Raw genomic sequence first — 26,756 nt, 5'->3', positions numbered from 1 at the left:
CAGCAGTGGACATTAGATAATGTGGTTTGTGTCTCTGCTGCCAAAATAAAGTTACGAGATTCCAGCCCAAGCGTTGTTCATTTCATTCGGTGAATTCTGCCAGGGTTCCTGTTCCCACCACCATTTTCCCTCCCCTCCCGCATCTCAGTGAAAGTCTGCAACTTGCAAGAGTATTTCCCTTTCCACTTCACTGTTTCCTCCAACTACCCCCAGGCCCCACGAGCCCCCTTTGTTTGCTTTAAAGCAAGAATCGGACAGCAGCTTTAAGATTCTCTGTGTCATGTGATATACGTGAGGCTGTATGGTTCTGTATGTAGCAGGCAGAAAGTGGCGCAATGATTCACATGGCCAGCAGCTAGTCATGCTGTCCTGGCGGAGGAGAGCCAGTGTTTCTGAATACCGTCTTTGGGCCACTTTATTTATGGCAAAAAAACCTCAAACCAAACCTCTGGAACAAACCCCTTGACTTTGCAGTGACTGTACCCTGGCTCATGTCCACACACACAGCTGCCCTGACTATTAAGAAAGTGTTGGTTGCAATACCCAGCATAGGAACTTGAGCTCAAGTCTGATTTTACATACCACTGCTTCCAATGGCTACTTCTTCATGTGGAAGGGAAGCCACAAATATTGCAGCTGCTCTGGTTCATCCAGTCCTAGCTCCACCCCACCACAAAGACCCTCCTGTTGGAAAGCAACCCCAAAACTCCTGCTCCCAGAACCGGCGTTGGGCAATCTTGGACAGCTGTCTGAGTAGTCCTTAGAATGTACTGGTCTGACCGTGACTAACATGCACGTGCCAGAACAGCTCCGTCAAAAACAGTTTTTCTGTGGGATGTACTGAACTGCCGGCCCGCTCAGAGAAACAAGATGACTGGCCCGCTCAGAGAGTCAGTGCCCCTGCATCAGTTCGTTTGAGCAGGAAGCAAATGGAAGGGTGTCTGCACTAAGGGTAAGCCCAGGCATAGCCATGCTGGGTGGCAACAGGGTTTGGGGCTATCATGGAGTTACAGGATAAGCGTCTCAGAGGAGGAAAAAGATCCTAACTCCATTTCATTTTTGCTTCCCGCTGCTGGTTCTGCAGAGGAAAGTCAGAGTGGAAAAAGATGTCAAGAATAGAAGCGGGGGGGGGGGGGGGGGGGGGAGAGATGCAGGGCTGATTAACATGATAAATTCCTAGATGTGTACAATGGCAGCCTATTTATTTAAAGCTGGCTCTAGTGTTTTAGGGCTTGTCCAGACTACACATTTGCCCCATTCATAAACATGCAATGAGCTGATCTTGAAAGCTGTTCCAGGGAATAGGATTGTCCCAGTCACCCCCAGCTTGTGCAGACAAAGCACGGGAATTTCTGGAAAATGAATTGCTTTGTTTTTAAAATTTTGCTGCATGCACAGCCTAGCCCCAGCTGACAGAAGGATTTTACCTGGTATTTGAACAGGGGCCTCTACCCAGGATTCTGCCTTGACTAAGGAGGACCATCTAAACGAGAGATGCTAAATTCAGAACTAGTGCAGTGAGTTCCTTTCCCACGAAAGTTCTTGGGCCAAATTCAGAGGGGACACAGGCGCCCATGTAAACTATGGCTGTGTCTACACTGCAGCCAGGTGTGAGTGGTGGCTCCCACAGATGTACCCACAGTAGCTGTACTTCTGCTAGCCCGCGACAATGAGATGCAAGAACGCCGTGGAGTGAGCTTCAGCGTCAGCTGCACAAGCAATTGCTTGTCTATGAAAACATGAGCTGCCATTCACCCCACCACCACAGCGTAGACTTGCCTCTGTTTGGTACAAGGGTGTTGGAGAGTGGGCATAAGCAGTAAAGCACCCCAAAATTAACCTTCCACCATTCCAGTAATTGTATTTTTGGGGCTATCTGCCCTCTCAGTTCCTAAGTGGACACTCAAATTCACTCCTCTAGTGAATAAAAACTGGTACAAGTTACACTACTTGGCCAACCATTTTACAAACCTCTGTATAACCTGCACCCTTATTTTTGGTCACTATCTGATTTCGCCTATGGGCCCCTGTTCCAGCTCTAACTTCTCATGCACTTAACAGACAACCATTCTAACGTTAACAAAGAGACACAAAGACACAGCATGAGTTTCTGAGGTGCTCAGCCAGACTTGTGTGGTGTTGCAGTTGGTATTCATTTCACTTTCACCTGGCTCATTACACCATGAAGGAGAGGTTCTTTTCCTAGAACCCCAAATTGGATTTTCATTCTACCTGGTTGGATACCGGCAACAGCCAAAGGCTTATGAAATCTGGTGGGATTTTGGGTGATGAAAGATCATAACAACCTAAAGTATCCCCCACCCCTTTTCTTTTAAGCTGGCAAGGTTCCAAAATGATAATGTCAGAGAAGAATATGTCAGAAAACATTTTAAAATGAGTAATGTCAAAGCAATGTGGAAGCCAGTGTCTCATCCTTTGTCTGGCACTACAGAACCACCCTACGTACAGCATTAGCTTCCCAGTAAAGCTAGGGAACACTAGCCCTAGCAAAGGGACTCCAAAATGGTCACTTCTGTGCTAGCAAGTCCCTGGCACAAATGATCTTTGGCTTAGGTTTAAATGGATAAGAGCTGGCCTGGTAATTCACTACACTGCTAGCGAGGTGCTTGATCCACTGCTGCGCTCGTTCACAGGGCATATATAACCCTGGCATTACGTCAGCTCAGGGTTAAACAACTAGAGCACTGAGGTTTTTCTGGGAGGAGAAGCAGGGAGGGACAGAGGGACAGGAGGGCTACTTTACAAGCCTAGAAAAGTTTCTTTAGAGTCCGCAGGGAGCTGTAAAAAATGGGATAAAAATATTACATGTCATTGCTGCCACTGCTCTTTGAAGGGAGGCAGGATATTTATGTGGAGTGCAGGGAAGAGCTGGTGTTAAATGCTCTTGAAGACTGGGTCACACGATAGGGAAAGTCCGTCACCGTGGTGCGTCCCCTGCTGCTGCAGCTCAGCACTGCTGGCTGGCCGTGTGTGTCTGTGCGCCACACGCAAACTTCACAGAGTTTGGGAGGGAAGGGAACTAATGAGGGACAAGCAGCAGGTATTAAATAGCCCCTCCCTCCCCACCCATAAGAGGTTCTGAAGTGCAATATGAAGTGGCAGCAAATATGCTGGGTGTTCCGCATTGCTCTGCAGGCCCCAGCACGAAGTGTAGTTAGCGCCACAGCTGCACAGAGAACGTACAAAGGGGTCATTCAGCCATGCTGCTGCAGGGGTGCAGTGGCCAGGGCTGCCACACAGCTCTGCTCCATTGGGGCTTTGGCTGGGGGACGGCAGCATCCCAACTGCTGTCGGGACCCCTGCCAGTGAAGGCTACCTGGGGAAGCGTGCCGAATCAGTGCATTTTGCAGCAGCGGTGGCCATGGCCTCGCTAGCCAACACCCCCCACTTTTGGGGCGGTGTTGGATGAGCTGCAGGTCCCCAATTGCCTCCGCAGTGCCTCCTCTTCCGGGTGGCCTGGTTTATGCCAGCAGGTTCAAAGGGTGGCTGAGCCCTGAAGCTGTGGGAAGGGCTGGAAGCTGCCAGACTCCAAAACTAACAAAACAAGCGAACTGGGCAGCTTTTCTCTCGGCCAGATATGGGAGCAACGCAGCCTTACTTCCTCTGGAGAAGTCAGATCTTCTAAGTCTTCCAGCATTCTTTCCACGAACTCTTCAGTCAACAGGATCTGCAAGGGGAAGACACTAGTTTACTCTTTTACACTCCAAGCTTTATGTAATTGCCAAGCAACAGACGCCTTTCTTCTGCACAGAGGGGAGACTGTACATACTTTTCTTTGGCGACACAAAGGTTTGAGGTCTCTAGCTCCTGGCTTTACTCCCCCCCGACAACCCCAACCACTGCAAAAAATGCTAAGATTACAAGGCAATCTTTTGCTACCATCAATTATCTCCCTATGTCTAAAATTAGAGGCTCAGCTTCAGAGAGGAAGGGGGGAGGGAGGCAGGGGAGGGCAAAAAGGGGTCAAGCGAACAATTGCAAAGGAAGGCAGTGGGAAACAGAGACATTTTCATTGTCACAGTGGAGTTAAGTCTCTAGTATAATTGGGCTACAGCTGGTGGAGGGGGACAGCCTGGAACCTGCACAGAGTCTGCATTTTGGGCACCTCGAGGACTCTGATCTGGAGACCTGGCTTGTTAAATGGTGTATCATTTAGAAAAAACACAGATTCAGCAGGGGAGGCATTCAGAGAGGTGCCCAAGCCAGGAGCGGGAGAGTGCGGGATACGCAGCCTGGCTCTCGGACTTGGCTCAGAAAACCAGTCCTTGGTCCTTCCCAAATGTGCAACTCCCCTGACTCCCAGTCAGAATTGCTCCCCTCTCCCCCCAGCCGTGCTAGTCTGTGTGAGAGTTTAGGGGAGTGGTAGAAGGAGGAAGGCTCAGGCTTTTTCCAGGAGAGGACTAGCAAATGTGAAGTTCCTTGGACAATAACTTCTGACTACACGCCCCCAAAAACAGAAGGCCAGACCCTAGCGGGTGTAAGTCAACATAGCTCCACTGAAGTCAGATATGCTCACTGATATCAGTGGGTCCCGAGCAGTAAGTGCGGAACCAGGACCCTCCCTCGCCCTTTTCTTAAAAAGAAACAGGCTGTATCAGAAGGTGCCCGCACACACAGCTTCTCTTCAGCATGGCTTCTGGAGGGCCAGAGCTGCTGATGTGGGGTAGCATGAAGGAGAAGGAAATCACCACCACACCTGGGTCCGGTGAGGGGTGCTGGGTGTGGTGCTGCAGGGTTTGGGTATACAGCAGACTATTCATTTTGCAACTTGCAGCTCACAGCTCTGTTCTTTCTCTGCTTCTCCTTGTGTTCCTTTTTCCTCCCTTCATTCCACCCTTTCCTTTTACAGTCTGTCTCCAGCACCTCTCCATCCTGTAGTGACCAGCATTCCCGCTTCGCTTCTCTGCTATGCCTGTATTGCACTGCATTGCATTCTCCCTCCTCCTCTGCTCACTCCTTACTCATCCTCTCCAAATCCACTCATGGGTCCCCCACTTCCTTCCCTCTGGCCCCTCAGCTCTGCATTCCCTGTCCAAGAGCTCAGGCAACTCTCCCCAGCTCCCAGTGCTGAAAGGGAGCAAGGCCCACCCCCAGTTCCACCCCTTTTCTGCTCCCCTCCAGCTCCAAACTGGAGATCATCTCAGTGCTGGGTGCTGACAGCCTCCCTTGCAGCACGGAGTTCGCTAGGGGAAGTGCGTAACAGCGCTGATGCTGCAGATTCCCTCGTAAGTTCTGATCTATATACTAGGAGCCCAAGGCCCACACTCTGAGAACCCCTGAATCGGCTAGATGGACAGAAAAGGCACTGGCCACTCAAGCTACTATCATACATGGCAGTGGCACTGGACAAAAAGGAAGACCTTGTCTCTGCTCCAAAGAGCTTTCAGTTCAACTTAGAGTTTAGATTCAGTACCCAGTTTGTGGTGTGGTGTGGAGCCACTCCTGAAGCCCAGTGGAAGCTGTGGCAACAGAGTCAGCGGCATCACATCACAGACCCACATGCTCCATGAGGCTTTTTGGCTACAATCAGATGATTCCGTGTCTATTATTGTCTGTGCTGGGCCTTAGACGGTCATCTCTTTGGTTGGCACACTAAACCCAAACATCTATGAGCACTATAGCAGGGCTGGTTTATACTGCTGTGGGCAAGTTCTTTGGTGGAGATGGTAGCCCTGGCGCACGCTGAACTGGAAATACCTGCACATCCCAAATTCCCCCCACTCCCTCTTCTCATGCCACTACCTCCTCCCACCAATCCCCAATTCCCCCACCTCACCTTATATGTGCGTCTTCTCCAGAGTCCAGGCACCTAATTAGTGAAGCCATGCCTACGCAGTTCCACTAAATAGGTGGGTGCCCTTCATTCTCTTGTGTGCGACCATCCAGGCACGCACTTTAGAGGAAACTATCCGCGGACCACCTGAATGGAGCTTGCGGACCACAGATGGTCCACAGACCAGCCTGAGAACCTCTGCTTTAGAGGTTAGCCTCAGCAACTATAATAGTCTGCTACTTACTAAACTAATGGAATTACTCCCATAGCTCAGGTGGGAGGAGGTTTGTACTCTCCATACTGAATGTCCAAGGGTTGATCCCCACTGATGACAGACACCTACACTGTTAGCATGATTTTTTTGTACTTAACCAGTGATGGTATGCACAAACTGTATATAGTGTGTGTGACTTGGTGCCCAATATCAAGATTCAGTCTATTAACCACATCTGTCAAGTTGTAGATCAACCTACATATTACGATGACTGGCACTCAAAAACCACATCAGGCTAATCTAAGGCTATGATTTTAAGTCTACAGGTGCAACTGCACGACTAATGCACGATCTCTCACTTCTGGGGTTCAAAGCTATTGAAAGGGCTTGAAATTCTTAACTTGAAACAGGCTGGCTCTGACCCCAGGCTACAATAGTACATTTCACACAGCTGTTTATAGTCTGCCACAGTTGGTAAATCTCCGATCAGGAAAGAGTCCCCCAAATTCAGCTGGCAAGCAGACCACAGCACCTTTCATCTTCAGAATGCCTGGCTTGTAAAATGGTATAATATACCCCAAAGTAAGTTATACAGCAAGCCCTTAAGAAATCCTCCATCCATAAAGCTGATGCTTCTAGACTGGATGAGCCAGCAGATCCAAAGTTTGTGACCTGCTTCCTTTCATCAACAACATGTCTAATTTCCTGCAACTCTTGGGAGCAGATAGCACGGAAAGTGTTCCTGCTGAATTCCTGCCGTTAATACTGTACAGCAGAAGAAGGAATTCCTTTAATTCAAAATGCACCTAATCAAACTCCTTGTAAATAGTGCTCTGTGCCATGAGCAGACCCCCCTGCTCTCTCATCTACCCTCCCCGTTTCATTGTGTTGTCTCTCATTTAGATTGCAAGCAGCTCAGGACGGAAGCCTTGTCATTTTCTGTGATGCAACGGCACTATGTGAAAAAGGACATGAGTTCTAAACAGACACCCTGCTGTATGATTTCCACGATAGTTTTCACCAGCGTGTCACACATACAAGTACTGTGAACAAACAAGGGGGGCGTTTCTCTGGGGGGGTGGAATCCCATTGCTATACTCCAAGGAAACTACCAGACCTTCCTTGTAAAGGAGAAGATAATTACACCTGCCTCAGGCACCATATTGCAGCATTCAGGGATCTTACATGAGGATTCGAAATGCTATCTACCAGGAGGGTCTCTATGTGCACTAAGGAACTGCTAGGACTCCCCAACTCTGTTTCATCAGTTTTAAAACTCCACCTGGACTGGCCCTGGGGAAGGGTACTTTTTGGAGCCTGTAAACATTGTTCTACTGCTCTTCTGGATAGGATCACTGCTGTGTGACTATGTACAGCTTGGCTCAGCGCTGACAAGGGTCTGAAGGGAGACAAGCTAACAGTGCATGGATTTTAAGGGGGCAAGTGTTAAGGAGGGAGAGGACTTCTCTAGGGTGCTACCAGAGGCTGGGAGTAAAGCTAGGCAGTAAAGATCGGACCTTAATGGATAATTTAGACTGATTAGCAGGAAAAGCTTCCCGACAGTAAGATGCATTACGCTAAGGGATAGTCAGTTTCTCAGGAAGCGGTAGAAGCATTTGAGTCATCCAAAATGAGACTGGATGAAGCACTAGAAAATGTATCATTGGCCTCTAGGGGAGGATCTAGATCAGTGGTTCTCAAACTTTTGTACTGGTGACCCCTTTCAAATAGCAAGCCTCTGAGTGTGACCCACTCTCCCATAAATTAAATACACATTTAACACCATTATAAATGCTGGATGCAAAGCAGGGTTTGGGGTGGAGGCTGACAGCTTGTGACCCCCCCCCCACGTAATAACCTCGCTGACTCCGAGGGGTCCCGACCCCCAGTTTGAGAACCCCTGGACTAGATGACCTAATAGCTTCTTCCATCTTTAATGTACGATCTTAACACAGTCTCATTAAACAACGGGAGGTGATAATACAATGTGCTTCCTGGTTTGCTTGTACGATGTTATCACTTCTATAGTACTAGCATGATGGATGCTCTAGCCACAGTGCTATATTACAGATACAGCTGGTAGCCGTGCTGAGGGTTAAGGTTTCCTAATACTCATAAAGACCCTGTTTTCACCTGTTTATAACTTGGCCACTCTAAACATTCAGACTGAAATTTCCCATGCCAGTATCTGTGCCTCACTGGAAAGGTTCCAGTAAGAATGATGCCGTCATTCCAGAGAACAAAGTTTAGGAAAAATATTTTTTGACAAAAGTTAAAAAATTCTTACCCTCGTTATGCTGAGAAGCCCTACTGATTCCACGCTTTGGAGGAAGGACTAGAAATTTAGCAGAAGGTCTCAATGGGTTCAAGGATGTGCCTTTGCTGACCCCATGAAGATGAACCCAAATTGGTGGCTTTATAAGCCTCTGAAAATTGCCATATGCATGTTTCAAAGAAGTTTATTAGTCGCTAGTAACAAAATTCTCTGAAGATTCCATCTTCACTTAGCATGTTCCAGCCCCACAGATCATGCTTCAGCCCAAGGATACTGGGGCTGAGCAGTACTTTTCTTGCCATTATACCTCCCTGCTGTGGGGGCCACGGTGGCACCAGAGTTGCCCACACAATATTAATTCGGACCTCTTTTGCGTACACATTATGACGCTGTCTTCAATTACAGCAGAACCTCAGAGTTATGAACTCACTGGTCAACTATGTAATCATCAGCAGCAGAGAGACAAACAAAAAAGCAAATACAGTACAGTACTGTGTTTAATGTAAACCTAACAACAAAATAAGGCGAAAGTTTAAAGAAAGATGTGACAAGGTAAGGAAACCGTTTCTGTGCTTGTTCCATTTAAATTAAGATCATTAAAAGCAACATTTTTCTTCTGCACAGTAAAGTTTCAAAGCTGTATTAAATCAATGCTCAGCTGTAAACGTTTGAAAGAAAGAACCACCATAATATTTTGGTTTGGTGCGTTGCCTGGCCCTTTATTTTTTACTGCACACCATCTAAACCTTGCACTGAATCTCTCTCTTAGACAAGCAGATAGCCCCTAGCACCAAAGCACTGCAGCACCTCACCATCCGATGCATTTATCCTATGAAGTAGGGCAGTGTTGTTATTCCCCCTTTTACAGATGGGAAACTGAAGCACGGAGGTACTAAGGCCAAAATTGTCAGAAGTGTCCACTAATTTTAGGTGCCCAACTTGAGAATCTTTTAGGACCTGATTTTCCAAAGAACTTAGCATTATATAGCACTTTATATATTCAGAGGACAGCTCCCATGGACCTCAGGTGCAGGCTGGGATGCTAAGTGCTTTTGCAAATCAGATCCCAAGAAAATTAGGAACATATAATTAGTGACCACATGTGAAGGTTTTAGTTTAAGTGACTCGCCCAGCACCACACAGGAAGTCTTTGGCAGAGGTAGGGACAGACTCCAATTCTCCAGGGCAGTGTTCATCTGCCTTCACCATGAGACCATCCTCTCTCTCTGCCTGCAACCCTGCTTCATTCACTACATACCTTCCAATTTGCGGAAACAAATGCTGCACAGGTCCTATAGAAAACAGCTGCCTTCACAACACAGCCCTACTTCATTCCCAGAGCCTGGTCCACGAGGTGCAGTGAGTGAGATGTAGTCCAGTGGAGAAAACCTGATCATGTAATTGAAGATTGTAGCATAGTGTACATGCATAAGGGAGTCAAATTAAGGTTGTACAGGCAGTCTTCAGGCAATTCCTAACTTCCGGGTGCTTGACTGTGCAACCTAATGGACAATTGTACCATATAGTTGTTTTTTTTTTTAAATGTGCTACGTAGATTGGCTTGTATGTTTAACAGATACTGCAGTAAACACTGATGGGTAACATCTACAACGTGCACAATCAAAGCCTCCCACCTCTCTTTCCTAGAACAATGACTGCCCAGAGCAGCAGGAGCAGAAATTATCCCCATCACTCACCATCTCTCTGGAGAGAGTAAGTGCTCCAAGTAAGCAAGATGGGGTCAGGAAGAGTGTGCCTTGTGTTGGGCAGGTAGGGAATGCCACGTTAAAGCAGAAATGTTTTGCATAAGCTAGTCCTGACTCCCAGCGTTTGAGAGCTAAAGATGGCAATTCCCAGCGGCTGACGCATGCATGTTAACTACCTTTGACACAAGCTACCCTAGGATAACATTAATATGTAGTAAAGGTTTGGCCAAACGTTATTGGGACAGATTAATTTCAACGGTAAATCTCCACACATACTGTCTAAACATGCTCAAGTAAAGGGTTGGGGGGAGCATATGTCACTCTCACTCACCTTGAGCAGGTTTAAAGATAGACAAGTGAGATTTCCAATGAGAGGTTCAGCACATCCAGACAATTTGTCCCAAGAACTTTTAATATATATCAACACCATCCCACATTAATTGTGTTGAAGCCGTTGGGAATTACCAGCCTTAACTCTCTAACCCTGGCAGTCAGGATGGGCACCTCTTCCTTATCGTTTCTTTGCTTACCTGGAGCATTTACTCTCCCCAGAAGGGGAAGAGAGGTTTTGCTCAGCATTGTGGTCAGGCTGTTGCCTGGGGACAGCCAGTGTTCTGGGGAAAGGGGAAGGGTCAAAAGCCTTGTGGAAGTCTTTGGTCATGCACAATGTTAGAGACTGGCACAGTAGTTAACACATAGCCAAAACTCTAGTGTTAACAAGTAGGACTTCGGGAATATGTCTGTACCTTTGTGAATCAAAGTAATTTTTGTATTCAATAATACAAGAGAGAGTGCAAGAAGCTAAGAAATAACCCAGCCTGACATGACAGACCTTTATGAGAATTTAGCTTTTATAAATAATTAAAAAGTTACTTTCAGGACAAATATGCCAAGTATTTGGGAAAGGTTCCAGTTCGACAGCTTGGGGAGAATGAAATAACCTCAACATCCCCAGAGTGTGGACAGCAGCAGGGCAAGCTTCCTCATGTATGCCTTCGCTACTATGCCTTAAACCTGAGCTGGAAGGACGACTTATAGGAATGGGGTGTTCTGTCTCCATGGTCTGTAGTCAGTCCTTGATCCGTCTGCTGAGACTGCAAAAAATGATACCGAATAGTGCCAGCTGCGGTGGTGTTTTGGTGGTATGAACACCTATCTATTAGGAATGGCACTAGGACTGGACCTACCAAACTCAAGCCATATAAGCTAAACATCCATCAGATGCTAGTGACTTTCAGTCTGCTGTGGAGGTAGGCAAGCCAGAGCCAGAAGTCCATATAGCATACTACTTTGCCAATCCCACCTTTGAAACCTGGTGCCAGAGCACTCCACTCTGGCCATATCTGTAAACAGTGGATGCTGCGTTTAGTCTGCAGCTTTGGGTTTTCACTGTAGCAAGGCTCTGCATCAATAGAAGCTAGTAGTCTGGGGCTACTGCACAGACTCGTAATCAGGGCTTCTCAAGACTCTCATAAACTGTTCCTTCCCCATGGTATGGAAAAAAGTCTACATCAGCAGAGGCTTGCAGCTTCCCTTCCTCTGCACAACTGCCCAGTTTATACGCCTTCACAACAAGCCGTCACACCACAGTGATCTGCTTTCAGCCAGGGAACGATCCCCTCTGGAGCCCATCAATGCCTTTGTGTGGCTGGGGTCTTGGCAGAGTGATGTGAGGATTCCCTTCCAGGCTTTACTTTGATGACACCAGTGCTCACAGGCCCTGCTACTCCAAAAGCTAAGAGGAGAAACCAGACTTGGGAATTGCCACTACATCTCTTGCATACCACAACTTCTCTTGCCCCTTAGGCTGAAGCCGATGGACTTGGCTTTAGGACCTCGCATCTTCAATCCCAACCCCTCAGCTGCTGCTCATTCAAAAAGTGATCCCTCCTTCTTTACATTAAGGCAAGAGTCTCAGGCACCCCACCAGCTCTACACAATGTTGGTGCGCCTGCTAGTGTTCTCTGCTGGGCCCTGCCTATCTGCAGTCTGAGCACCTTACCTCTGCTGGCACTAAACTAAGAGACAGGGCAATGGCCAGCAGCAAGAGGAGCAGGTCCCAGAAGAAGTGAAGACCAAAGAAGTTCCCCAGTGTAAGAAGCAAGGTGGGGACTTGCTTCTGCAAAGAGCTGCATCCTACCTCCCAGCCACCAGAAACCTTTCTTCCTTCCCAGCAACCCCATGTGGCCCCAGTAAATCTGCAGATCCTAGTAACAGATGTTTGGGAATTAGCTCATTCCATAAGGGTTAATATTAGTTATATGCCTGAATGAAGGCATAATTATTGCCGTTCTCTACCCTTTAGAGGCTACCCGGCAGCTCTACACATTAATACATTTCAGGAAGTGGTGTAAACTCAAACAAACAAATACTGTTATGTTTGGAGTTAACACAGTCACAAGATCTTGTGTGTCATGTGTTGGTGAGCACAAATACCAAACAGTGAATGATCCACCCTTAAACCGACTGTTCCCTGTCAACCATTGTAAGAGTGCTGTGCTACACAATCAGCTCCTTTAGGAGTTACAGATTTGCATGTATGGTTTCCTGCACATTTGTGAACATACACACTGTGATGCCTTGAATACTAGCCATGGCCAACTTAATGGTGATACTGGAACAGTGGGATTCTAAATAGTGTTCAAACAATAGTGCACCTTGGAGGAACAGTGTACAATAGAGAGAGATAGAGCGCGTGCACCACGCGTCTAATTCTTTAGAAATCGAGCTTTCCTCCCAAAGCTATTTTATTGTTGCTTGGCCATAAACAAGACTAGGAAATGGCTATGACATCCCACCATTGGTGGTCTTAAGCTAACCAGGGTTGACCCTTGTTAACATGTGGATGGGGAAACTCCAAGGGAAATCCAGGGTGCTGGTGCAGGAAGTTGTGTGGTGATCTGAGGTGGTGATGGTGCTATAGGATGACGTGCAGCGGTTAGTGCCCTGTTTTGGGGTCAACACAAGACAGGGTTCCTGAACACTTCCAATCACTAAAGAGCCCATAACTTTTCCCAAGGATTAAGCTGTTAACCCTGATGGCCCCGGCTAACTATTAGTTTAGGTAACTCCATTCTGCCTCCCTAAATTCCCCTATTAGGTTTCACCCCTAAGGTATTTACACTGTAGTGGCAGGAGGCAGGAACCAAAATATGTAGAATTTCTAAAGGGATCCAGGCCTCTGAGAGATGAAAATTGCTGTATTCATTTAAGATATTAGAAAATGCCAACCAATGTTTTATATTTCAAATTCCATTCACCTAATGAGGAATAGTTCTACATTTTTAATAATTTCTGGAACTACTGAGAGTATCATATAACAACCAGGTGTTGGTTGTCAGAGAAGCTGCAGCAGGATGTATAGCTTTGTTATAAGATTTGTAGGTCAGAGAAACCTGCACACAGGGACTGCTTTTTGAAGGAACTGAAAAGGAAGGAGGTAAAAGAGGAAGAAGGAAAAAAAGAGGCTCTTACTTGTAACCAAGGCCCATGTGCTGCATAAGGATGCTCCTCTGTAGCAAAGGCTCCTTCTACTCCTGTCGATACAAATGTGATTGCTGTATCCCCTGTAATACTTTTATATGTAAAGTGCCGTCCATGTAACAGCCTGCCCCTGGAGAATAGAACAAACATATATATACGGAGGTCATAAGCAGGTCAGTACAGACCCACTCACAAGATATACACTGGAGCATCTGTGATCACTTTTAGGAATACATCACACTCCAGTAACCACTAATTCTCAGTGAATGTACGAAGAACTTTCACAGCCTTGTCCCTTAGTGCAGGTCACAAGTCTCTTCTGGAACTCTGGAAGTGCACATGTGCTCTCACATCCTCAGACCCAAAGCCCCACTTCCCAATGCTTCTAGCCCAGGAAGACTGAATGGGACTTTATTCACATCCCATTTGCACCAGTCCCTGCCACTGATGCATAAGGCACAGTACTCCCAACTCCATCATCTCAGAGAACACTAGCAGAACCGACTCCAGAATTCACATCTCTTCTGTGATGGTGCAAAGCAGTTCCACTAGGATAACTCCTACACATTAATAGCTCATGTTATATATTAATCCATTACCTTGTAACTTATTAAATTTAGTCTGTGCCAGTTGAGTCATGTTAAATAAAATGTTTAGGAGAAGAGATACATGTTTGTTCATCTATAATAAATAATACTTAATTACGACGGTGCTTTCCGTGTGGGAATCTCAAGTCACACCAAAGGCATTAAAGTTCACAACCTCAGGGAGATGTGAATATGTTATCCCCATTTTACAGATGGAGCTAATTAAGGCACAGAGGAGTTAAGTGACTTCCCATGTGACCTGGTATAAACAACTAGGGATAGAATCCAGATACTATTCCCAGCCCTGTGAATTAGCCACAAGTCTATCTTTTCTGGAAATCCAGGAAAAATAACCTGAATTAACAAAAGGTGTGAATTTGAAGTGGATTAGTTAAATTGTATTAAATCCCTGCATGGATGCTATTAATTAGAATTAAAATGGCCTTAATTCTGAATGAGGGTGTTCACACAGGTATTTAATGCGGTTTAACTAATCCTCTGCAAATTCACACTTTTTGTCATTTGGATTAACCTTCCTGGATGCACCCATGTAGACAAGCCCTTAATTTATGATGTTGCACAATTCAAATCATAAATATCTAGTGATATCCGGCTGACCAGTACATCTGAGAGAAAAGAGTTAAGAGGCAAGTTACTGCATCCTTCATTGCATTTTTAATTTTAAAGTACTCCACAAAAATTATTATTGGTAACTCAATAAGAATTAGTGGCCTTCAGTTTATTCAAAGATCAGAACTCTCTTACAATTTCTGTCAAAAGCATTTAAACAAAAAGGTCATTAGCTGAATTTTCTGGAGATTTAGACAGGTCATTAACTGGCCAAAACCCTGATCCCCTCCTTAGGTGCAACTTCTCAAGATACAACCTTTACAGTGTATGTGCAGTGCAACATGTGCATTTAGGGATACAAATGACACAATTTACATATATAAAACTGTGTGCACAACTGATGGCAAATGTTTAACTTTAGCTTGTGCAGTTATAGGCAATGTCTTAAGGGATTTATGTGACAGGACCGTAGGAGCCATCCCTTAGTTTGATAAGATACTTAGCAGCATTGGTCTGATCAAAAAACTCTGTTGTTTCAAACCCCAACATAAAACATGGGAAACACTTTTGGCATGATGAACTTATGTGCACAACAGAAAGACAAGGTGGATGAAGTAATATCTTTCACTGGACCAACTTCTGTTGATGAAAGAGACAAGCTTTTGAGCTACACAGAGCTCTTCCTCAGGTCTGTGGATAGTGTCATCGGTTTCTAATGTTTCTGGCAAAGTATCTCAGCTGTTGTTTTTTTTAAATCTATACAGGATCATCTGTAGGAAGAAACAAGGCCACAAGGCAGAATTGCAGCCATTAAAGCAGAGCTCAGAAAGAAACCATCTCCTCTCACCTTAGACAAAGTGGAATCAGTGCTCCAGACTCCTGATTGAATTTCAGGTGCACGCTCTCAAGCTGTCTTGTGCGGATCAGCTCATGAGGAATGATAGCTGCTGAGCTCTCACTCTCTAAACTATCCTTACGGCTTCTAAGAGAAAAAACAGAGTGTACCTATTTAGAACCTGAGACCCACATTCCAACTATTGTCAGCCTTGTGAAAAGATAGCAGAAAAATTCAATGATTATTTAGAGCAGTTCCATGACAGCTGTCTAATGGAAGGACACAACAGCAGCTTGCCAGAAGGACACAGCTAATTTGCAAGTCACCTGTGTCTGCATTTTACAAGTGTGACCCACAGACTACTGATCCTACATGCAATGCTTCATCTTGATCTAGTGACCTTAAAAGTTCTGGAAATAAAGTTTAATAAAGAATGGGAGTAAAATTATACCGTGAAGCCAGAAGCACGACAAAATGTTCTGTAAGGTACAATGCTGTATGGGCAGAGACAAAGCCTGTGGGATCTAGCAGGTCACCCCACACCCCATTTCTAGTATTCTTGAAGAAACGGTGCTATCTGGAAAGCTCTGTGCTGTCCCGACTCACTGCTATAGAAGCTTAGCGTTAAGAGACCTATGGTAAAGAGACAATCTGAATCAACCCAACCCTTTTCCTTTATCAGACCAACCAAAGGCTTTAGATGTTGCATAACCAGTTCTTAAACACTCTTAACTTCTGCTAGTATTAAGTACAATATTCAAAGTACAAAAGCCACACACAATTTACAGAATATTTGTAGACCGTTTTCCCTTTGAAGTAGAGCTGCTTTAAAACAATGCAGTCTTTATACTATAGTTTACAAGGGCAGTACATTACACAAGGTAATGTTGTTTAACTTAGAGGTTACCTTCTGCAATTACGAACTTCACAAGCCAGAATCTTCAGTACAATCAGGAAGATATCTCAAAATATCGGATCATAAACTAAAATACTTTATAAGTTCAAACAGTAGCATTATAATTCCTTGTGTGTTTGTAGAGAACACAGGAAAAGATGGTGCTTCATCCAACAATCTTACATGCAATAGGAAAACCCCTCCCTCCAAAACACATCAAACGAAAAGCACTGAGTGATCAGAAGGACTGGAGACAGCAAAGAGGCCAACTGGCTGGAAAGGGAGGCACATATAGAATGCCATCAACATATATGATGTCAGAAGAGACAGGGTTTACATTTCTCTAATCTGTCAATCTTGGTTTAATAGAGGTAACACATTGCTAGGGTCTCATCTACACTACACAATCATTGTATTTGGTTGGGGAGAGGAGAGGAGAGAGGAAGGAGCCTGGCTGACAACACTCCAAGCACCTGTCCCCTGACAGTTAAAACATGCTTCTAATTTCATTCTGCAGGGCAGACCAAACAAACCATGTTACCATGTCACAGCACAGTTCAGGATCATCATTAAAATATGACTTGACCCCTTCTATGTTGCAAGATGGAGCCTTGTCTCAGATGCACAGTGTGAGAATCATGATGTAACAGCTTGTCCACCACTGTTGATTCAGGGTGTGTCTTCACTGCAGAGTTCCCCAGGGCTCTCACTCCCCTCCCCATCCACATCCCTCTCACCTGAGTTTGATGATACTTTAAACTAGGGCTAGCTGGCTTAACTAAGGCTATCAGCTAAAACCTAAGTGAGGCTTTCAGGAGGGCTGGTTCTGCAGTGAGGAAACAAGCTAACCCACTCGAGTGCTGACAATCTTCCAATGCCTTTCCAAAATTCCAACCCGCCCTCTTGTGCCCAGAAGGGCAGACATGTTCTCCCAGTTGATTGGAAAACAAGCAGAGCAGCACAAGAGACCATGGTATGTGTCCCCTGCAGCCCTAGTGACACACATGGCTGAGTGCAGAACTGGTGAGGACACACTGGTGAGGACACACAGTAACTCCCATCTGGGCTAGGCTAACCCGGGTGCTGAGCACCTGAATGCCAGTCACCAGGTTAACTCTACAGCGAAGACAAATCCCTTTGTAGTCTACCTGGCATCTAAACCTGGGAGTTTAAACTGGTTCAGCAAACACATTTTACAGCTCCACATAGGTGGGGCCTTAAAGCAGTGGAATGGGCCAGACACTGAAGAAAATATTTTACAGTTTGATTACCCAAGAAGTGCATGGTTGATTAATGATCAATTGACCTTAACCTAAGGTTTACCTGAACTCCCTTATCAGATCTTATATACACATGACGCTGTGGGAACGTTAGGCTTTGTCTACATTGCCAATTGAACCACAAAACTTTTGTCATTCACAGGTGCTTTAAAAAGCACTCCCCCATGCCCCCAAAAGAAAAGTTTTGCTGTAGCAAATGGCAGTATAAATAGCTCGTTGTGCACAGGAGAGTGCTCCTGCCCACAACGTGAACCCCGCATGGGCGGTGGGGGGAACAACTTTTGTTTACACTGCCTGACAAAGCCTTAGCCTGTCACCTAGAGTTCCCAATTATTCGTTACCAAGCCCCCCAACGGGATGTCAGCCACCAGAAACATTAGAGATGTTAGACTTTAAGTTTATCAACTAATATGTGCAAACTGCAGAATTTGTGTATATGTGGGCATATCCAGAGTTATTCAGCAATTTAGTTAGTAAAGATGAGAGATTGGATATTGGCCCTTTTCTACTCAGACTGGTTAATGTTTTGAGCAGCTTCTGCCAGGAAATTTGAGTTTAGACTAGGTAAGCATTTACAGAATCGAATTCCATAGCATTTGCCACAAACCTAAAGCATGCAAGCTCTCTGGGGTTGGGGCCGTTTTTTTGTTTTGTTTTTAATTCACTAGTCTGTACAATGCCTAGCACAATGGGACTCGGATTCCTGATTAGCCCCCACAGGCTCCAATATAACAAACATCACAACACTGTGAAGGCAAGGGCTGGGCTTTGTAGGTCATATTAAAAAACTCTTGTTTTTAAATGGCAAATGCTGCTTGTGCTTTATGTGCTCACCAGATGACACTAACGCACGCAGGGGTCGGCAACCTTTCAGCAGTGCCGAGTCTTCATTCATTCACTTTAATTTAAGGTTCTGCGTGCCGGTAATACATTTTAATGTTCTTAGAAGGTCTCTTTCTATAAGTCTATAACATATAACTAAACTATTGTTGTATGTAAAGTAAATAAGGTTTTAAAAATGTTTTACGATGCTTCATTTAAAATTAATAAAAATGCAGAGCCCCCCGGACTAGTGGCCAGGACTCAGGCAGTGTGAGTGCCACTAAAAATTAGCTCACGGGCTGTCTTCAGCACCTGTGCCATAGGTTGCCTACCCTGAACTAACGTATAACTTTGAAATACAACGAACAGGTTTTGTCAGACCCTAAATAGTTAAGACTTTACATTAATCAGTAACCAGCCATTCCATTAAAAAGGTGAAGGTGTGAAGCAATATGGCAGTTAACACTTAAGTAATATCAAATAATCAGCAATCCCTTCAGCTAAAAACCTTTCCCAAATAGTTAACACCCCCATGTTTATTGTTGTTGTTTTTTTTTAAATGTGGGTTGTTCCTCTGATTGTGGTCTGGGGTGGGATCTGTTTATGTGAACAAGAGTAAAGCTGGGGTAGCTGAATCGAGGTTTAGGCCCTGTCTACACTGAAACTTTCTGAACACTTTGTGACATAGGTCGTTCTAGACATGTGTGTCCACACATGATGTAGTTAATACAAGTCACTAGCCACAGTAGCTATGTAGCCTACATCACTGTATTCCTATAATCAGGTTGTAACATGCCTTTTGCTGTCTAGATGTAAACCCACAATTATGAATGTGTAGCAGAGCTGGCCTATTCCCATCCTTGCATAATAGGCACCCCCAAGTGCATTGCCCCCAGTGTGGATACTGCTGTGGCTCTGTGCACACATCCCCAGGGCACATGCTCCTCTGCTGAGGTAATGGGGACAGTCGCCCAGGTTTTCCCAAAATGCATGGATATGAACACAGGTAGGCAGCATGATGGGTGCAGACATTGTGGGGGCTGGGTGACAAGACAGCTACACTGAGGACACAACTCAACCACAGTTTGTTGTAACTGGGTCAGATGAAAGTCACAGCCTGTTTACAACGCACTGGGCCTCTACACTAGGAAGACCATATGCATTTCTAGCAACGGTGCAGCTGCCCCAATGTAGTGCTTCTAATGTAGACCTGCCTGCAGTTCTCTCAGTGTGAAAACCTAGCGGATGCACAAGTAGTTTTTACCTTGATAATAGCTAGTAGGAGTAAAAAACTATCCATGTCTCATCTCTGCTAGGATTTTACCTCGACATAGCTAACTCGAGGTACAAAACACCTCACCTTTTTTTGCAGTGAAAACAAAGCCTTGGACTTCTTTTTAAATTCTGTCTCGGTTTTCCCATCTGAGAAGTGGAGCTACTTCCCTCGATTGCAATAATTAACAGAGTGGCGTTTATAAAGTGTTTTGAGATGCTCCGATGGAAGGCGCTACAGAAAAGCCAAGAATTAGATCTGACTTTCAGATTATCGCGTGTGCACTGGACACAACTCTGCAAGAGACATTAACATTCTTTCAGCAGGAATGGAAATCTTTGTTCTGGCCTGTAGAAAGGGTGACGGTCCAGATGAGGGGTTGATGGAATTGCTGGGGCGTTATTAATCAGAAGCTGACGGTGTGGCTTTCCCTGCCATGTCTAGCTTGTAGTTTCAATTTTAAAGGAGAGTTAGAAACACTTTGGTTTCTAGCACCAAGATATCCATTTTATGATTTTGTTTACCCATAACCTTTCATTTCCCCACCCATCACCAAATAAATCAGGAGCAAAGGCTGGTGTAATTTTTAGTGTTATGACTTAGATCAAGCTGACTATGAGGTACATCGTTGCAAACTTTGTCTATTCCAGATTTAATACTTCATCCAGCCCACATAAATAATTCTTGTTTCTCTTTGTCCAGAAAAAACAAGTTGGCAAAAGCCAGGGCTGCAGTGTTTGGAAAGGCAGTACATTTAAATGTAAGCAGGATACCGGAAATGCCCCAGTTTGAGGACTGCACATCTAGCATTTTATAAAATTGGAGGGGAGTTGGAGGAGATTAAAGCACATTTCCAAGTGATTGAAGACTTGTGGGAGGTGTAAGTGTGGGCAGTTGTCAGATTAATTCTTTAGATGATTAAATTCTTTTTGTTTCTTTAAAGCTGTTTGTAGCTGGGTTTGATGTCTCCTTGTTCTGGGCAAGTGCATTGCAGCAGTTACCAAGGTGACTTTAGCTGCTTTTAACTATTTTTTTTCCTCCAGCTTCAGTTTCTAGCAACAGCCTGAATCTGTTTTTTTCTTTTTAAATCTTGTGAATGAAGATTAACAGCAATAGTTGGCCAAAGCCACATCAGATTTCTAAAGCTGGGCTTCTATAGCACGAGTGGCCATACATGGATTGCAGCCTCATCCTGCTTCAAGCAGGGAGAAGAGGCCTTGGGGAGACTATAGGCTCCATCTTGATCTGAGTGGCCAAGAGCTGGGAACTGTAGTCGCCCCAGGCCCTCAGTCCAAATTAAAAGGTGAGGGTGACTGCAATCTGCTTCAATTTATGCCAATTAGCAACTGCTCTTCAGGCTCCCAGAAAATTGCCAGTATAATGTTGGTTGCACAAGTTGGACATCTCTTCTTTATGAAACAAGTCATGTTTACAGCAACCTCTTCCAAAGCTGTCCAAATAGCTATTTTATAGGTTTGGTTGGGGTAAGGGGACTTTCTCTGTGAACAGCAATGCCAGTGGATAGGGTGCTGACCCAGGACTCATTTGTGACTCTGTTACTGACCTATTCTCTGACCTTGGGTATGTCCCCTCAGCTCTGGGCTTCCAGTGCCCCTCCAACCCTTTGTATGTCTTGTCTATTTACACTAAGCTCCAGGACTGGGACTACCTTAGTATGGCTTTGCATAGTTCCTAGCATAGTGGGGCCCTGAGGACATCAACTGAATGCAGCACAAGTAGCAACAAGCCACCCCAGCCCCCAAATCCATTTTGAAAATTGTATGATAACTTAATACACTGAGGGTCACTGATTCTTCCTGTAGCTAAAACTGGATTGGAATCAGGAGATCCGAGTTGTATTCCTGGTTCTGCCACTGACTCCCTGAGGGTTCCTGAGCAAATCACACAACTTCTGTATGCCTCAGTTTCCCCATCTGTATAACTGAGATAGTGCTTCCCACACACGGATGTCATAAGGATTGGCTACTTAACGCTTGACAAGCAGTTTTTGATTCTCAGATGGAGTGAGCTACAGAAGAACAAACTATTATATCAGTGACAGCAATATAGTACAAAAGGCAGTGCATTTCCAGGTGTTCGCTACACTATGTTGCTGACTAGTCAGTCAATCTTCAGGCCTATGCCTGATGAGATCCCTGAAATGTATTAACACCCTAAAATGCACCTGCTTCTGATCTGCACTGCATTTGTTACTCAGGCAAGACTCCCACTGAAACTGATGGGAGTTGGCTTATGTAAGATAGTAGATTGAGAAATAAGCTGGGAGATCATGGAGGACTTCAATCTGAGTGACGTGCTAGAGGATTCATATTGCCAATACTAAAACATCCTTGGAATGCTTAAATATCAGAGATGACAGTTTCCTAACTCAAAAATGTTCCAGCCAACATAGGGGAATCCTGTATTAGATCTCCCATGGACAACCAAAGAGGAACTGATCACAGCACTAAAACACTAATGGTAGTGTAGGTACAAGCGATTACAACTTGATCACATTGATAACGTGCAAACAGAACGGAGTCCAGACCAGTAAATTCACACACAAACAGTGCTGTAAAAATTCCACAAAGCTGAAAACAATCAGCTGGAGGGACAATTTAATCAGAAAAATATGAATGGTGATTGGGTATTGTTTAATAACACTTTATTAGAAGCACCAAAAGTCTCAAGCAAGGGAAAAGGTCATGCTAGTTAAAAAAAAGTGCAGGTTACCAGCTGTAACTGGAAGTTCTTAGGGCTGTTGGGTCCCTATCCATATTCCACACATGCATGCCATGCGCCAAAGTCCAGAAATTCTTCAAAGCAGTGTCCATTGTCCCGCACATGCACAGTAGCTCCCCTCATGCTCCCAACCCAGGCTAGAGGAGGCAGTGTGGGTCAACACTGCTCCAGTTCCTTCTATCACTGCAAATCCAACGGATCTGAAGTATAGGGATGGAAGGCAGGTAGTGGATAGATATAGGGATGATATCTTGAAAAACCTCCACTTCTTTGAGTGCTGGCCCCTAGGTGTATTCCACACATGGGTGACTGGATTGGCAAGCACTGTTCAGATTGGAAGTGGGCATGTGGAAGATGGCAATAAAAAGGTATTTGCAATACTGCCATTCCTATCACTGCATCCACAGCCAATGTTGCAAACGTGTGGACAGAACTCCAACTTGCTGCCTTGAAAATGTCCCGCGGTGGGTGTCAGATAGCGATACCATGCAGGCAGCCTCTGCTCATGTGGCGTAAACTGTGATACCTGCAGGGGGAAAGATTCTTGCTATTTTCTAGCTCTCTGGGGCCTACTCTACACTAAGACTGGGGGGAGGGGAGAATATAAATTACACAACTTCAGTTCTGTGAATAATGTCGCTGAAATCAACACACCGTAGGGTCTTCACTGCAGGGAGTTGACTGCTGCCGCTCCCCTGCCGACTCCGCCTGCACCTCTCGTGGCAGTGGAGTACGGGAATCAATGGGAGAGCACTCAGAGCTGGACGTATCAGGTCTAGTGTAGACGTGATAATAGACCCCCACTGGATCGATCGCTGCCTGCCAATCCAGCAGGTAGTGTAGACATACCTAAGATGCACCCCGAAACCCATTCAGAAATCCTCTGGGAGGATAGGGCTTGCCCACCTGACCTTTCTGCTATGGCAATAGAAAGTCTCAGATCTCCTAATGGGATTGGTTCTTTGCAGGTAGAATGCCAGGGCACCGGACGTCAAGGGAGTGAAGCCTCTTGTCTTTGGAGGAAGCACAGGGTTTCAAGAAACACACAAGTAAGTATCATTTGATTGATGTGGAACTCAAAACATCCTCGGGTGAAATTGGGGATGTAAAATGAAGATAAAACTCTTTGTGGAATACTATACAGTGGGTCTGCCCTGAGGGCACCTAGCTCACTAAACCCTCCTAGAAGAAGTGACGGCCACTAAGAATGAAACCTTCATGGATAGGTGGGCCATGTCACATGTCACCATATGTTCAAAAGGTGGACCTATGAGTGTTGACAGAACAAGGGTAAGGTCCCATTGAGGCATAGGTATAAGGATTGGCGGGAAGGTCCCAATCAAGCCTTTCATAAACCATACAGTAGTTAGGTGGATAAAGATGGAATGTCTTTCCACTAGAGGAAGGAAGGCATTAATCACTGCTAGGTGTACCCATAGCGAACTAAGAGTGAGACCTGAAGCCTTCAGGGACAAGAGATAGTCTGCAGAATATGGAGAATGTTGGTGGAGTCGTGCCCAGGCCAAAAATCATCTCCATGTGGTTGGGCAGCAGATTCTAGTAGAATCCTTTCTAACTTGGTTAAGGTTTCCTAAATAGGAACAGAACATGAGCATTCTAGTTCTGATGCCCATCCAAACACCAGGTCCCGAGGTGGAGTAAGCCCAGACTGGGATGTTTGATTTTACCCCCGTCCTGGGTTAGGAGATCCAGAAATGGCCAGATCCTGATTGGTGGGTGGGCAGACATTGTTAGTCATTCCATGAACCAGATCTGTCTGGACCAGAGGGGTAAGCAATGTAATGATGAGTAAGTGAATATACAAACGGTTTTTCAAAGTCAAAGATACATGAAGAGCGTACTTTTCCTGCTGCAGGGAGTACTGCTGCTCTAATTCTTTATGCTATTTAAGGTCTCTGGGTGAAGAGAGCTAACCCCAATACTAAGGAGTAGTACAGTCAGTCAATATTGTATTTTGCCAAAGTAATTCAGTCTCAGTAACAGGAGGCCTCACTCAGTTGCTTACACTTTTTCTGAGAAAAGGGTCAGATCACTGGGGAATTGGGTGAAAGGTATTGGAGCACTGGCACAGAAAGTTGTAGCCAGCAGTATTTTTAATCTTAGTTTGTACATTTCACGAGCTGTAGATTTATATTCTATCCCTTAGTTGATGACTTCAGCCAGTTTACTGATATAGTGTTTACAAATACCATTGCCCTCTGTGATGAGATGTTCATCCCACACTAGCCCTGGAAGGGTTAATATAGGCAAGAGGTGCCAATTAGCTGTTGGCTGCACCTGGAGGGAAGCTAGGATGAAATGAGGCTTAATTGGGGATGAAGCTCATCTGGTCACAAACAGGTGGGAGCTTCTATCAAGCCAGGGAGCTGGCAACAGAGAGGGCTGCAGTGGGAAACCCTGCAGACATTCCCTGATATATGAGGGGGCGGGGGAGAAGAGCAGGAAGCAGTCCAGGGATGGAGCAGAAAGGACTGGGAGAATAGACCTGAACTGCTGGTTCAGGTGTCTCTGAACTGGAACCTGGAGTAGGAGGAGACCGGTAGGAGTGTTGAAGTCAGCGCAGGAGACAGGGAGACTGCCTGACACTGTGTGGAGAGTGACTCTGGTGAGACCCCAGAAGGGGAAAATGATTGTGGCTCAGGAGAGGAGCGAGAGAGGGGCCGCAGAACGAGTGATTGAGGCCAGGGGCTGAGTGACCCCTGGACAGGGCACAGACAGCAGTGAGTGAATTCCCCAGAGGAGCCACAAGAAGGTGCTGCCGAGCAGTGAGTAGCTGACCCTGTTACACCCTCACAGAAGGAGAGTTTTCTAGAGGGTTCAGGAAGGGGGCTAGGAATTAACAACTCCCAGGTTCCAATTTTGGCTCTGCTTAGAACTTCTGGCCTTGGGCAAGTTAGTTACCCTCCATTTCCTCATCTGTAAAGTGGAGAGAACACTTACCTACCTTCAGGTGGTGGTGTGAGGATTAATTGCCAGTGCTGTGAAGATCTCTGCCCAGGATCTATTACATTAAGAAATTAAAATAGAGAACAAAGCTTGACTCTACGAGTGCCACTGATCTTTTACATCAGGAGTCTGAACAGTATCTGGCTCCAACACGGATTCCTTGCAGCTTAGACTGCGAGCTTCATGGTGCGGGGACCATCCCTTATCTGTCTGGAAAGCACTTTCGATGCTGCAGGTCCTACCCAGCAAATAATGCACACTAATGAATATATTTATGCATATAAGCCTCATTTTCCCCAAGCAGTGAAGCAGAGTATTATGTTTTCATGGTCCAAATGACAAAACATTTCCAAAGATTACCAGACATGTTTTTATTTAATTTCTATGAACTGATTAATAGGTGTTTATGAATGGAACGAACAGTCATTCTGAGAAACAATTGTCCAATGCACTTTTAAACCTCGGGAGTGTTTTCAGTCATATCTTCAGAAGAGGAACTGCACTGTCTACAGTAGTAACTACAAAAGAAAGTCCAGTCTTGTGACTCGTGCTACAGCTGCTCTGAAGAGTTTAGACCGAAAACAATTTTCCTCAAGGAAGCTTTTCTTAGGACTTGGGACAAACTGAACTGGTATTAAATCAGTGGAATTACTTACATACTTACAATTAAGCACGTGCTGTGCTGGACTAGGGCCAGAGTGCTGAGCACACTGCAGGACTGAGCCCTCTCAGCAACCAAAAAAAAGGTTACTGTTTCTGTAACTGGTGTTCTTCAAGATGTGCTGCTCACGTCCATTCTGTAATAAGCGTGTGCACTCGCACACATGCACCGGTGCCGGAAGTTTTTCCCTCAACCGTATCCGCAGCGGCTAGCTCTGGCGCCCCCTAGACTGGCACACGCATGGTGCGGTACAAGGGACACCGCTGGCTCCTCCCACCCTCAATTCCTTCTTGCCACTTACACACTGGGGCTGGGACAGACCCCCCCAGGGTTTTTAGGGTGGTGTAGGAGTCCTTGAGACCATGCAACTTGCTGTCTGTTTGCTCCTCAATAGGGCCCCACTGTCGAAGGGCAGGTCCTGCAAAGACTGCTGGGCCCTCGGTGGATGGATGGTACCAGGAGACCAGGATTGGGCTGAGTGGTGGCTCTTGTCTGACTGGTGACTGTCACTGCAACCCAAAGCCAACCTGTCCGAGCAAGATCGTCTTGGTTGGGCTCTCGGGGAACGACAGCGTTCAGTAGATCTGGTCAGATACAGCTACTTGGACCGGTACCAGGACATTGAATAGGACCGGGAGTTACTACAGGCTGG

The 26,756-nt window shown here is 45.5% G+C and overlaps 1 protein-coding gene across 1 annotated transcript in view; it reads right to left on the bottom strand.

The window, feature by feature from the left end:
• SUFU (SUFU negative regulator of hedgehog signaling) overlaps positions 1-26,756 on the bottom strand; it is a 118,204-nt gene that overhangs the window by 5,589 nt on the left and 85,859 nt on the right. The window contains 3 exon segments of the mRNA XM_030568507.1: positions 3,620-3,688; positions 13,464-13,602; positions 15,477-15,611. Of these exon segments, the coding sequence (XP_030424367.1) occupies positions 3,620-3,688; positions 13,464-13,602; positions 15,477-15,611 (343 nt within the window).

This window comes from Gopherus evgoodei, chromosome 7 (assembly GCF_007399415.2).
Source record: "Gopherus evgoodei ecotype Sinaloan lineage chromosome 7, rGopEvg1_v1.p, whole genome shotgun sequence".
NCBI lineage: Eukaryota > Metazoa > Chordata > Testudines > Testudinidae > Gopherus > Gopherus evgoodei.
The sequence above is the reverse complement of the archived record's forward strand: the minus strand, read 5'-3'. Positions and strand labels throughout refer to the sequence as shown.